A 14,062-nucleotide genomic window follows, 5' to 3' on the forward strand; every position below is an offset into this window, starting at 1 on the left:
TCATACAATTCTCATCGAGAAGAGTTATTATTATTATTATTTTATTAATTAAATTCGGAATGTTTCACCCAAAGAAGAGACCAAAAGAAAAAGTAAACCTTCCTTAGATAGATATGTACCAAAGCTGTTATCTTTTAGTTTAAATGGTACTATGGTCAGTACCTATTAATTAATCGAGTCGACCATATTGTTCGAAAAATTTAAAGCAACACCATTGCGAATAAAAACCAATGTGAAATTTCCCGCGTTATTTAAAAGTTAAGTCCACTATAGACAAGACAACACGGTAAAGCGCGCCAGTAGTCCTGGTCAAGTTTCAACCTTTCCTGTGCCCAAAAACCCACCTAACAACAACAACAACACCAAGAATAATAATAATAATAATATAACGAACAACGGCTCAAGCAGGGTCAACAACCATCCGTCCGAAGAACAGGTATGGAGAGGTGGAGGTATAGGTAAAGGTAGGTAGGTAGGTAGGTAGACGAGTACCATTGGTACCCATTATAATAACGTTTAAATCTATACCTTGAACGACGAAAAGGAGAATGAAGAAACCTGTTGTCGTCGTTAAACACCAGCGCGACGTTTCTGCTGTTACGGCCATCTTACAGTATTGTTTTTGTTTTTTGTTTTTTTAAAAAACACAAGACAATCACTACCTACGTAGATAAATAATTAATTAACAATCTTGGTAGGTAAAAAGAAACACAAAAAGCTCCACCGTCTTAAAGTTTCACTATGTAGTAAGTAATCCTTTAGCCTGCAGGTACGTAACTACGACAATTTTCCACACATTTTCCGCGCACTCCGGAAAAACGAACAAACTTCACGCGGCAAACGGATATTCGGTAACGAAAGCACGTTAAAGGAAAACGGTTCTCAATCGGTAACTTGTTCGGCGACAGGACGTGTAGAGCAAAGCGCACCAGGTTCGGCGTTCGGAACCAACTTGAAAACGCTTGCCGCGGAAAGCGCCTGCTAACTCGGTCGGACCGGACCCCACCACGCACCACGACAACAACGACGAAGAAACTCGCGGATATAATCAACAATTCAAAGTAAATAATTATTATTATTATTGTAATAAACAATAGCGTCCGGTAATAATAGGAATCAATGGACGACATACAATCAGTTATCATTTTGTACTGCTGATACGACGTGAAGTCGCAGATGATAAAATACCTGACACATTTTCTTATCGCTGTGTGCGATTAGATAAGACATCAGGTCGTTTTTGCTCCCATGTTTGTCTTTTGCGCAATCCTTTTTTATATATATATCTATGAATTAAAGTTTTAATTTAAATTGAGTTTTTGGTCACAAAGAAAGGACCCTTTAATCTGTCAGAAACGTTTCAATAATCCGTGCTATTATTTCTTTTATGTGTATTATCCTGATTCGTACATCGTCCTATCTCTTCGACCTAAAAATTTTCATTATATCTTAAATAAAGAAAGCTCAGTGTTTTTCCTTTTTTGATCGATGAGTCACTATAAATTAAATGGTAGATAATCCTTGTTTTGTTATTAAAATTTTATCTCATATTGATTTAATCTTTATTCTTGTAATTGCAGAATGAAACCTTGGACTATAGTTCTCAATTCATCCATAATCCTTGATTAGATATATCTTGGTTCAGAATTCACTCGTCATCCTATATCTTCATGTTCAAAACTTTTAAAGTCCTTTATCAAGAACCCAAATTTACTTTCTATGATTTTAGTTATTTATCTAATCGATAGATCATAATAGTTTTTACTTCGTTATCATAGAATTAACTAATCGAAATCTTAATTAACTTCTAACCCATATAGGCCATGTCTAAATCTTCCCTTATACTTGTTCTTTTTTGGATCCTGTCAGGGAATTCGTTCTTCCTAGCTACTGAAAAGGAACAAGTCGAATAGTATTGTTGAATAATAACTTTTACAAATGATAATTGATCCTTTAACATATCATCATCAGTCCTAAGACTAGTTGGACACGCACCTCCACTCTTTCATATCCTGAGCTAATCTTCGCATTTCTCTAAACCAATAACATTGCACATCCGCAACTATATGTCTACCTCTACTCCTCTTAACTCCCGTTTCTGCCTCTAATAGGTCTCTGACTAGACCTTCATGCCTATCAACCTATCGCGTATTTTTTATTGACTTCCATAGAATCCTCTATTCTCCTATTCTTTCTAATTCATTTCTATCCTTCTCTATCCGCGGTATCCTCATCATTCGCCTGTAACACCACATTTCGAAAGCTTCTAACCTTTTCTTTTCCGCCTCGCCCACCGTCCATGTTTCGCACCCGTACAGCGCCCTTTAACAATCTTTTTCCAATTTCTAAATTAATAGTTCGCGAGCATATTGGAAGTAACTTCTTTTAATTGAAGGGACTCGACATATATAGAAATAATAACATATATTTAAATAAAAAATCATTACGTACCGACAGATTCCGCCCCTCCGTCGTGCCCCTTGATTGGTGTATACAATGCATTCATTTGACTTTCTACTTTGATTAATAAAACAATTGCACCCGTTCCTGCCCGGCCTGCTTCGACTTGTGCTAAACTTAGTTAATAATGGCACTAGGTAATGAGGTTAAAAATAATGGCTCAATTAATGCATCGACGAAGTGGCCGGCAACAACAACAACAACTACTACTACCACTACTACTACTAGCAGTTGACTTGTCGAGTTGTTACCTTAACTAGATTCACTATAATAACGCAATTAACTATTGAATCGAGAACAGCACAAATTTGTAACATGTAGGTGCATATAACTGGACCAAAGTTGCCATTTTAATTACGTCCAGCAGCACGGTTGTCTTTAATTGGTACACCAAGGTGCCAAATGCAACAAACGTATGTAGATGCCTAATACAGTTCTCTGATATTTCCAATTTTGAATGCTGGTCACAATGATTAGGCGTATAGTTCGTTCACTTAGAGAAAGGTACAGCGTGGACGATGCGGGTAATATAACCGGTTGTTTACCCGTCAGATGTTTCCGATCGAAGGCCAACCGGAAGTCTCCAGCGCCTCGAATAATCAGCATAGTGTACCTTTCTCTAAGTGAACGAAAACTACTACGATATTTAACAGTGTCCTCTAACAATATTGCTTTGAACTAAAGCCTGACAGTACCTTAGAACCGTAGGTAATAAAAATTTGCTAATATGACTAAATACACCCCTGTAACTACTGTTACAGGTTGAAAATACTAAGTCAATTTCAAAAATTCTACATACGGCTGATCAATTTGGATTTAAAAGCTAACNACAGACTAAGACTTAACGGTGAGACTATTCTAAAACCCCGATCTCACACGGGGAATATATCGGTGTAAGTATCTGTCAAAAATATCTGAGAGCTTTATTCACCGAAAGCACGGAATTTGTCTCGTTTTGTCGCCTCCTACGACACGCTGAGACTTGGCGGTGAGACTATTCTAAAACCCCGGTCTCACACGGGGAAAATATCGGTGTAAATATCTGTCAAAAACTATTAGCTTTCATTCTTTAATCCTTTATTTACAAGATTAAAAATTCTGATACATTAAATACAGTAACATTTACAATTAGATAATAATTACAAAGAAAATAAAAAGTTAACACCTGATATGCAATAACATTGCGGTAAGTTGAAGGTCAAAATTCAAAGCGTGTAAAAACGTACGCAAGGATGTTGGGATACTGTAACCGTGTACTTTCGTTTGTTTTTCATTTTTCCAGCAAAACAAAATGTCGTTGACACAAACTTTTTTGTCTCCGAACACCTCGCAACTACTTTATCTGTTACGAATTTTTGCCTTTGAGTTTGAGCATTGATGTCAAGGACCTTGCGCACACTATTGTAAGGTTCACGCAGAATAAATCCTTTGAAAAGTATAAATAAATTATTTTAAGACGTCCAATATGAAAGGAGTACTAGGTACAAAGGAAGAAATCCTTTTGAAATAACTCTAATTCAAAATCCCTGGTTTATTGAAAAAGTTTTTCTCCAAGCGAAAAAAAAAAAAAGAGAGAGCGAGAACAGCAAGACGATGTTATAAACGGAAATACTGTTTGACTTGATTCTTTGACAGCGTTAAAAACTTTCCGGTTCTCGACGGTCTAAACTTTTCTTTATTGAAGTTTAAATTTTTAACAAAGTTGCACTTTTAACTCCTTACGTTCGAACAGCTCGCTTTTAAGCCATCCTGACCGACGTTGCTTTCTCAAGTACCACCGCTTTAACAATGGCGACGATTAATTTTAATTTATATTACATAATTTCGGTTAAACCCGTTTAGTTCAAGATTCAGTGGAACTGCCCTGATCAAGTTATCTAAATTGGGCAGTATCAAAAATGTAACAAATTTCCAGTCGAACACGTAAAACAATTGATTCGCTTCGAGCTGCAGACTCTGCAGCTACATTCAGCCGTACGACCACGTATTTAATCATATAACCGATTAGCCAATAAGAACAAACAAACCATTCGCAGAGAATACATTTTCTCTATTGTATAACTTGCACACAACTACTTTTAAAGTAACAAATAAAAGAAAATTTGAAATCATCAAAAATATTTTACGTACACGCCATCAAGGATAATTGTCTTCGGAAGGATTCTACATTTAATTTGCGTAATGTAGGACGAACAACAGAGCCGCTTATCGGGGCCAAAGATTTTTACCAGGGTCAAAAAAATATAACCCGATTAAGGTCACCTCATATAGCAAATTATATAATCCAATCTGAGCCGACAAAGATACTCGATGCGGTCCTGGCATAGGTTCGGCATGGACAACCCCAATCAGACTAAATCTGGTTCCTTGCTTGGGCCCAAATGGTTTAAAGTACATCTCTGATCTGATCCAAATCAACTTGATCAGGCCTGAATCAGGTCTCCACAAGATAGCCCCATTTGGATCAACTGTGGATCCCTAACTGAACCCAAATGTTCTAAGCCTTTACATTTCTGATCTGGATTGTCACCCCAACTTTCCAGTCGGGATAATCCACAGAATCCTTTGGAGAACTAAATACAAAATATATGAAAAAATAAACGTCTACTACCATTCCCACAGGAATTTCTATCCCAAGGCCAATTTCTTGGCATAATTTAATTCCAATAATGTAGGACGTGATTATCCACTGCTTAGTAACATTGCAGAGAAGCCTACTGCGATCAGTCACTGTTCCACCCTCCCAACCCCATGAGTTATTAGGTGCTTACGACATAACCGCAAACACCACCCCACGACAACCGAAACTGCCCTTTTGGGGGAAGTACAGCGTCTTATTATACATCAACTGGAGTTTAATCCTTCAAACGCAACCACCCTCACATACTCCCGAAACTAGACCGCTGAGAGACGATGGAAATTGATTAAGAGTTTCAGAAGATGTTATTGATTAATAGTTTGCCCCGTGCCCCCAACCCTGTTTCAAAAGTGCTTATAAATTACGAACGCTTCGAACATCTAATCATTCACACTAATTTCATGGTACATGTATCATAGTCCCATTTTGGTTATACAATTATACAATTTTGGGATGGTTATTGTCCAACAACAATAAAAACCATGAAGGGATGATAATACTATGTTGTATTTTATCGAAAATTGTTTACAACAATCAACATTAACTAATGATTTTGAATCAATTATATTCTGAGTACCTTCGGTACATATGGCGTCATCTATAGTAAAGAAATTTAGTGATTCCAAACAATTCTAAACATTCAACAGTTTCTATTTTGTTTATCTTATATTCTAAAACAAAGGAATGGCTACATTAACAATGTTTTTTAATAAAAAACAACTCAAGCACCCTATTAATCAAATATTTTGAATTAAAGTATATATACTGCATACTTTTAGAATACATGGCGTCATCTGCAGCATAAATGCTTAACTATTCTATTTGGATGTAACCCAATCTTCGTTTTGTACTGGTACAAATACATCATTTTGGGTTCATAAGTCTAAAAAAGTACGTAAGCAATCTTCAGGCAAATGAAGCTTTAAATGTAGTTTATAAAAAACAATTCCAAGTGATATATTAAACAAATATTTTGAATTAAAGTATAATGTATATTTTTGGAATACATGGCGCCATCTACAATATAAATGCTTAATTATTCTATTCTGTTGTAACCCAATGTTCGTTTTCTACTAGTATAAATACGGCATTTTGGGATTATAAGGCTAAAAAAGTACCTAAGCAACCTTCAGGCGAATGGAGTATTAAATTTAATTTATAATAAACAATTTCAAGTAATATATTAAACAAATACTTTAAATTTAACTATCTATCTTGTGCTTTTGGTACCTGTAGCTCCATCTGAAGTACGAAAGCTAAATTATTTTACACAATCCCTAAAAGCTTTTGCAGTTTTTTAAATTTATTTTGTATTCCTCGACAAATAAAGGACAAAAAATGGCACAATTTTCCCTTAAAAGTGTACAAAATAAAACTCAAACAGATAATGTTATTATTTATTACTTGGGTTTTGAGTAATAATTACTCTTTACGAAAGGCATCTTGGTAACTTCGGCCTCATAAACCTTGTCTCTTACTTTAAGACATACCCGAGTTCCAACTTTACTATACTCAGTTGGAACATACCCCATGGCAATATTAACGCCCAAAGACGGAGCGGGGCAACCGGAAGTGACTACACCCAGTTCTTCCAAACCATCTCGGGACAATATAGGGGCGTCGTGTCTCGCAGGTGGTCCTCCCGCCTTTATTACCAACCCCACCCTTTTCCGGGTAACCCCTTCCTTAATTTGTTTCACTATAATTTCGGCTCCGGGGAAATCCCCGCGTTCTCTACGCGATTTCGACACTAACCATGTAAGACCTGCTTCGATTGGAGTCGTGTCTTCCGTTATATCGTTTCCGTACAGACAAAGACCGGCCTCTAACCTTTAGACAAAACATTTTTTTTTTGTTATTTCGGAAGGTTTAGATTTTTTTGTGGGCTGACCTTAACGAATCCCTAGCTCCTAGACCTGCAAGTTTTACTGAGTCGTTCTTGACGAGTTCTTTGGCTACGTCCACTGTCGTGAACGATGGGATGGATATTTCAAAGCCATCTTCGCCAGTGTATCCGCATCTGGTCACCCTACATAACCCACAACCAGCCACCGTTGCTGTGGTAGACTGCATGAAATACAATTTCGATAAATTTACGTCTGTTTCTTGTTGAAGGACCTCGGCAGCTGCAGGACCTTGCAGAGCCAACAAGGATCTGTCTTTGGGTTCGAAAAAATGCAATGTGATATCCGATTTAGGGTTTTGCGATTTATAATTTTCCTAAACCATAGTATACAATATACTAATTATTTATTGTTAGATCTATATTCCAAGAACTTAAACTTACTAGAGCCTTGATCATCAAATTTTTATCGTTCTCTTTTCTGGCAGCGTTCGAAACGATGTAAAGATGATTCTGATTAATTTTGGTGACGATCAGGTCGTCTATGATTCCACCCCTGTGATTCGTGAAAACTGTTAGGGTAGCAGCATCGTTTTGTAAATTGTTAAGATCAGACGTGCAAAGTTTTTCGAAAAATTGAACGCAATCCGACCCTACAACGATTAATAAAATGAGCGGTTTAACTCGTTCTATAATACATGTAGTACGTACATACCAGTTAATTCGGTTTGTAACATATGAGAAACATCAAACAGGGAAGCTTTTTTTCTTGTGTGTAAGTGCGATTGTACAATACTCTGATCGGTGTATTGTAAAGGTAGGACGTAGCCGCCAAAATTCACCATTTTACCCCCATTTTCCAAGTGGAAATCGAACAGGGCTGTTTTCGATCCCCTTTCCACCGAAAAATGCCTGACGAAATAGTTTCTGCGAAGTTTAATTGCCACGCGCTTCAACAACATCTTGTCGCTACAGTTCACTAACGAAACTAAACTGTTGTAATTTTATCGAAAATCCCATGTCATAGGTCGGTCAATAATGTTGTGTAAACACACATTATGTTTACTAAGAAAGAGAAATCGTCTCTTGACAAATACAGTTATCAAAATGATTAAATGTAGCAGTTAGTACCATTTTTGCTCTTTGACTAATGTCCAAAATCCCCCCTTATTTTCTATAAACCTTTTGACCCTTGTTTTGTCACCAATCACATTCTTGATCAGAACCATATAATATAACCAATCGGGCAACATCCAGACTAAACCCGGTTGCTTGCTTGGGCCCAAATGCTTTGAGATACATCTCTGATCTTACCTAAATCAGATAACTTGATCAGACCTGAATCAGGTCTCCACGAGATAGCCCCATTTGGATCAATTGTGTATCCTTAACTGAACCCAAATGTTCTAAGCCGTTACACTTCCGATCTGGATTGTAGCCCTAACTTTCCGGAATCCTTTAGGGAACCAAAAGCCTAAATATGAAAATGATCATCTACTACAATTCCCACAGGAATTTCTATCCCAAGACCAATTTCTTCTCATAATTTAATTCCAATAATGTTCGACGTGATTATCCACTGCTTAGTAACATTGCAGAGAAGCCTACTACGATCAGTTACTGTTCCAAACACCACCTTAAGTCAACCGAAACTGTCCTTTTGGGGAAGTACATCGTCTTGTTATACATCAATTGGATCAATCAAAATCCCTTCTTTTGTTTTCTATAAACCTAAAACCAAGTCTTAATTTTTGAAGAAACGTTTCTAAAACAATTTCGTCGATCGATATCAAAATGCTTAAATACAGAAGTTCTGCCACTTTTACTCTGATGTCAAAAATCCCCTCCTTTGTTTTCTATAATTTTTTCCCCTGTTTTGTCCTTTGTCTCCTTGATCATACTGCCACAGTACTAGGTAGTTAATAAACTACTTAGCGGTTTCTATAGAATTTGATAAGCCTCCCTTTTCCGAAATATAACCTCCAAATGTCTTAATTTTCGAAAAAAGTCTCTGATATGTACTCAGCAGTTTCGTCGATCGATATTGACAAGTCCAAACATAACTTGAACAGTTACTGGGGAAGATGCAAATACTTTTTCGAAATAACCAACCCCTTAAATTTGCTAACCACGCGAGAAAAGTTAGAAAAAGCCAAATCAATCGTCCAAAGACAACGAAAAAGGCTTCCCCAAGAGGACGAACTGACTCCACAGGATTTATATAAAGCGAAAATTATTTACGATTCCGCCTACCACCCGAAAACAGGGGAAAGACAAACTCCGCTGGGAAGAATGTCAGCACAAGTACCAGCAAACACAGTTTTAGCTGCTTGCCTAACGTTCTTCTACAAAAGAACCATTTCAATAGTCTTCTGGCAATGGGTCGCTCAGTCTTTCAACGCTCTGGTGAACTACACGAACAGGAGCGGTGACGACCAGATATCAACACAACAAATTATCAAAAGTTACATGTCAACGACTATTGGTGCAGTTACAGTAGCCCTGGTATTCAAAAAATTAACCGCTAATTCATCATCCCTCACGAAAAGGTTCGTACCGTTCCTAGGTTGCTCGGCAGCCCATTGCGTCAACGTACCATTGATGAGGGAGAACGAGTTACGCAATGGGATCGTCATATACGACGAAAATGGCAACAAAATCGGTAAATCTACCAAGGCTGCAAGGCTTGCTATAGTTCAAGTTGTTATCACAAGAATGATGGTATCATTGCCGTCCATGCTTGGTGTTCCCATTTTGATGCAAACTTTCGGAAGAAGATTGGGCAATTTTAAGAATCTTTTCGCTGTAGAACTGGTTTTGGGGGGGCTGGGGTTCGCCATTGCTACCCCTTTGGGTTGCGCCATCTTTAAACAGTATCAAGATTGTGACCTTAACAAATTGGAAGATTCTGTCCGAAAGGAAGTCCAAAGGATAAAACATACAACCGATCTGGCTCCTTTTTCGACATACGTCTATTTTAATAAAGGTTTATGATAGGCGTACATTATCCAATCCAAATTTCGTGTAGACGGACCTTTGGACAATCGATCAGATTATCCGTTACGCGTCAAATTTTGGCAAATGTCATTAGAAGTAATGATACAGAACAAAATTGAGGTGTGTAAAAAAATTAACCCATTAAAATGCTTTCAAATAAAAAGGTCAAAATCAATGTCGAAGATGTGGACATAGACAAACCACTGTATGACATGGATAGTTACATAGGTCGTGTCAAGTATTTCTTCTACATAACAAACCCATTGAACGCATTCGCCACCAATGCCCAACTGGACAGGGCCAAAACAATAGTCGAAATACAGAGGAAGAAGGGGAAACAGAACTCGTGCATCGAAGTGGAAGATCTCTATCGGGCCAAAATTCTCTACGAGTCTGCTTTTCATCCTGGAACTGGCGAAAAACAAACAACTCTGGGCAGGATGTCGGCCCAATTACCGGCCAACACTGTTCTCGCTGCGTGTCTCACATATTTCTACAAATCAATGTTTTCCGTGGTGTTTTGGCAATGGATAAACCAATCGTTCAACGCGTTAGTCAATTACACGAACAGAAGCAGCGACAGCGAAACTTCAACCGCGCTCATAATGCAATGCTATCTCGCGGCCGTATTCGGGGCGGTTTCCGTGTCTCTCATCTTCAAGCGTCTGGCAAAATCTGCATCACCCGTTGTGGGAAGATTCGTACCATACATAGGGTGTTCGGCTGCCCATTTCGTCAACGTTCCACTGATGCGGAGAAACGAATTGCAAGACGGGGCGACTCTGTTCGATGAGAACGGCAAGAAGGTCGGCAGATCGAAAACAGCCGCCAAGAGGGCAATAATGCAAGTGGTGGCGACCCGTGTTGCCATGTCTGCCTTGCCCATGCTGGGAACCCCGGTTGTAATCGATTATTTAATAAAGCAGGGTATCCATTTTAAAAACACTTTCGGTCCCGAGCTGGCTCTTCAAGCAGTCGGCTATGCCATTTCGATACCGACGTGTCTGGCACTTTTTAAACCTTACCAGAGAATTACGTTCAGAGACCTCGAGGAAGAGGCGCAGGAAGAAGTTAAAGCGAAAACTGCGACCAAGCAGCGGCCCTATGCCTGTGCCGTATATTTCAATAAGGGTTTGTAACAAAAACACTGTCTACCACTCCGCAACCAAGAAAACAAAAGAATTACTTTCTATCCATCCATAATAGTCTTTTGTGACACACTGTATATAATAAAAACACAATACCAATAGTATTTATTATTTTTCTTCATAGTTGTAGTAATATAGATAGATAGATATATTTTCTAATGCAACACGTAACAATTTAAAGAAAATTGTATGTATAAATAAGTCTCGGGAAATTATGGGACAGTATCACATAAAAATGAGAAAATAGTGTTGTAACAACCCCAAAAATCACAATTTTTTGCGTAGATTTCGCGTTTGATAGCTACAAATAATTATTTAAATTATTTTTATATCTATACGTAATTGTATATGGAAAAAAGTACCTAAATATAAAACGTGCTATATCAAAAAATAACTGCAGATCTCAAATAGAACCAAAAAAAAAATACCCGTTAAAACCTGACATAGAAAGCACCCATCAAGAGTACATACACACCTATTTATGCACATAGAAGAAACCTCATTTTTTAGCACCAAACAGAAAAATATTATCTTTTTTATGGAAAAATATAATAAATTGTGCACCAAGTTTCTTATTATTAATAGTAAGATTTAACTGCTATGGGTTTCGTCGACCAAATTTATTCCATCTTCGGGTAAATTGTGACGCTTGTAGTCTGCATCGTTTACCAGATACAGTACCAAGAGTGCAAAACCAATGGTAAAAATACCAATTAAATTAATGGCTATACCTTCGGAGGGTAATTCTGCATAATTATTGCTAAAAACAAAAGACAAATTGGTAAAGGCTTTCTGAAGCCTGAAGCTGTCCTGATTCGGGTCAGAGGTAGATCCACCATAGACCTTTAGACCTTAATCAGGACAACATGGGTTCAAAAACAAAAGAATTAAAAAATACTACAAATGGCGCAGTAAACGCCATCTGTAGCACGATGCTACATTTAAGGATTACTGTCGGAGCTGCCTGCGACGCGCTGATGAGATCCAAAAATATCGAAATCGCGATCCGCGTCTGGCAGTTTCGACAGAATACAGACCACTTCGAATTATTTTGAAAGAATTAAAGTTAAGAACGGTGCCATTAAATGGTACCGCCGTCTTACAGTGTAAAAATTGCCTTTTCCAACAACCCAGAAATGGCTGCAACGGTGGCCATAATAAATATGGAAGTGCCAAAAGTGACGTGGATGGGCATGATCGCAGCTCTTGTCGTTTTTGGTAATCCGGGGTACAAAAACGAAACAAACCCAAGAACGAGCTTAAAATACAAACAATACTCAATAGCATATTATTGTATAAATAATTAATTATTAATAAAGAATATCAAGTTCTTGCAAGATGATTTAGCAAAATTGCCTATTGCGTGCCGATGGGAACCAATAAATTCGAAATCTACCGGCCAAGAACAGCCCGTACTTTGATATTAACCCCGTGTAATTAATTGTTTATTTTACACACCTGCAAGGTAAATAGGATAACCGTTAGCAAACCAATCCAGGAATGTAAAGAATATAAATTCGGAATCGGTGGTGACTTCAGATTATGAGAATCGAAAACAGCCTTCAACCCTATAACTGTCAAAATGAATACCATCAAATGCAAGAATCCATGGGCCAGTTTTAGTTGTTTTTTACGAAAATTCCTTGCGCTTCTATAAACTAGAATAGCTAAAAAAAAAAAATACGACCAATCACAAAATGGGACACCATTACTATTTCACAAATATATAGACAACCACATACATTGCGCGTAAAGAAATATCATCCCTGTGGTCATCAACAGGGGATGCCAGTTAAATTCTAGAGCCGGGTCTGAAGACCAGGAGAACCCGTTCCTAAAATGCACGCACCAAAACAGCACCAAACAAATAACAGCAACCCCCACCCCTGTTGCTATTCCATACAGGAAATTGTACCTTTTAGTCTGCTGATGTTCGGTTCTAGCTTCCATATTGCTAAAATAAATACACCAATATTATTATTTAACGTCTCTTAAGCTACGCCACTGGAACTTTTCTTTTGTTACACGTGGAATATATAAAATTATTATCGGGGCAACACTATATATATAGTAAAAGGCACTTAAAATGAGTGTAGAATGTTTATCTTACGTTAATAATGTATCTTGTTCTTCAGTCTCGCAATCTGTTAAGTCTTCTTGCGGCACCCGATCGTATTGCTGATTATTGCCGAGGAAATCAACAATTGACCTCATCAGCACAAGCGCAACAGGTTACAAAATCGATAACACAAAAATCCCTTTCTAAACGCACTAATGCAACGAACAAAACCTTAGAAACTTTTGGAAACAAAAGACAAACGCTTTCGCCGTTTTGTTTTATTCAGTTTAATTTAAAATACAAACAACACGTTGTTGTGGGTGCATTGTACTTATCTCCCAAGTCCTATTTGTTTGTTTATGATGGACCTCGATGCGTAAACAAACAATTGATATTAGCAATAAACGTTGTGTACGTACTATTTTAATTTTATATATATATATACATAAATAAATGAACTCAACGAAACACTAAACAATAATAAAAATAAATTGTAGTATAGTAAACTTCAACGTAAACATACTTTTTTGTATCTAATTTTTAATTATAGGTAATAATAATTAATAAATAATTATTTTTTATCTATCACATACTTTCACCTTAAAATTAATTGTTATTACTGTATTAATTACTATTTTTAATTATTTTTGAAAATTACCCTGCTATGCTACGCCTATGCGTTCGGCCACGCCCCTTACAGGCGCCACCACATCCCTTCAAAATTAACAGCTGGTTTTGACGTTTTACTAATCACACTTTTAGGTTATGTAGACTATATACATGTAGATTTTTAGATTTAAACAAACTAAAACTATAAATAACACAATGAACGCCTTGGGGTTGTCAATAATTGCCAAACTGGGGTGTATTTGTAGCAGGGAAACTCTAGATACGAGTACAGGGAAGTATAGGATACT

General features: G+C 37.3%; 5 protein-coding genes and 1 pseudogene across 7 annotated transcripts in view; 3 read left to right on the forward strand and 3 right to left on the reverse strand.

The window, feature by feature from the left end:
• The window catches only part of LOC108735816 (fasciclin-3), a 167,007-nt gene extending 165,892 nt beyond the window's left edge, over nucleotides 1–1,115 (reverse strand). For 2 of the 3 annotated variants that reach the window (XM_025975201.1, XM_025975205.1), the window contains exon 1: nucleotides 529–1,114. In XM_025975201.1, the coding sequence (XP_025830986.1) occupies nucleotides 529–607 (79 nt within the window). In that variant the 5' untranslated portion in view covers nucleotides 608–1,114. Of the gene's footprint in view, nucleotides 1–528 lie in introns of all 3 variants that reach the window. The other variant, XM_025975202.1, reaches the window with a different exon arrangement.
• A 5,366-nt stretch (nucleotides 1,116–6,481) lies between these two features.
• Nucleotides 6,482–7,920, reverse strand: LOC108735872 (aminomethyltransferase, mitochondrial). Its single transcript, XM_018468082.2, has 4 exons — nucleotides 7,657–7,920; nucleotides 7,386–7,594; nucleotides 6,990–7,318; nucleotides 6,482–6,928 (listed from the first exon to the last, which is right to left on the reverse strand). The coding sequence occupies exons 1-4, from the start codon at nucleotides 7,901–7,903 to the stop codon at nucleotides 6,499–6,501; spliced, it is 1,215 nt and encodes a 404-aa protein (XP_018323584.1). The 5' UTR covers nucleotides 7,904–7,920; the 3' UTR covers nucleotides 6,482–6,498.
• A 1,037-nt stretch (nucleotides 7,921–8,957) lies between these two features.
• On the forward strand, nucleotides 8,958–9,935 carry LOC108735802 (annotated as a pseudogene).
• A 139-nt stretch (nucleotides 9,936–10,074) lies between these two features.
• LOC108735804 (sideroflexin-1-like) lies at nucleotides 10,075–11,190 on the forward strand. The gene has a single exon (XM_018467960.2). The coding sequence runs from the start codon at nucleotides 10,085–10,087 to the stop codon at nucleotides 11,075–11,077; it is 993 nt and encodes a 330-aa protein (XP_018323462.1). The 5' UTR covers nucleotides 10,075–10,084; the 3' UTR covers nucleotides 11,078–11,190.
• A 259-nt stretch (nucleotides 11,191–11,449) lies between these two features.
• Nucleotides 11,450–13,576, reverse strand: LOC108735873 (cytochrome b reductase 1). Its single transcript, XM_018468083.2, has 5 exons — nucleotides 13,197–13,576; nucleotides 12,829–13,040; nucleotides 12,545–12,753; nucleotides 12,190–12,344; nucleotides 11,450–11,846 (listed from the first exon to the last, which is right to left on the reverse strand). Exons 1-5 carry the CDS (start codon nucleotides 13,298–13,300, stop codon nucleotides 11,678–11,680), a joined length of 849 nt encoding a protein of 282 aa, XP_018323585.1. The 5' UTR covers nucleotides 13,301–13,576; the 3' UTR covers nucleotides 11,450–11,677.
• A 394-nt stretch (nucleotides 13,577–13,970) lies between these two features.
• LOC112904643 (serine/threonine-protein kinase 16) overlaps nucleotides 13,971–14,062 on the forward strand; it is a 1,380-nt gene continuing 1,288 nt past the window's right edge. Inside the window, exon 1 of the mRNA XM_025975226.1 lies at nucleotides 13,971–14,050. Within this exon, the coding sequence (XP_025831011.1) occupies nucleotides 13,971–14,050 (80 nt within the window). The remainder of the gene's footprint in view (nucleotides 14,051–14,062) is intronic.

The sequence above is a fragment of the Agrilus planipennis genome, unplaced genomic scaffold, assembly GCF_000699045.2.
Source record: "Agrilus planipennis isolate EAB-ADULT unplaced genomic scaffold, Apla_2.0 scaffold69, whole genome shotgun sequence".
In the NCBI taxonomy this organism is placed as follows: domain Eukaryota; kingdom Metazoa; phylum Arthropoda; class Insecta; order Coleoptera; family Buprestidae; genus Agrilus; species Agrilus planipennis.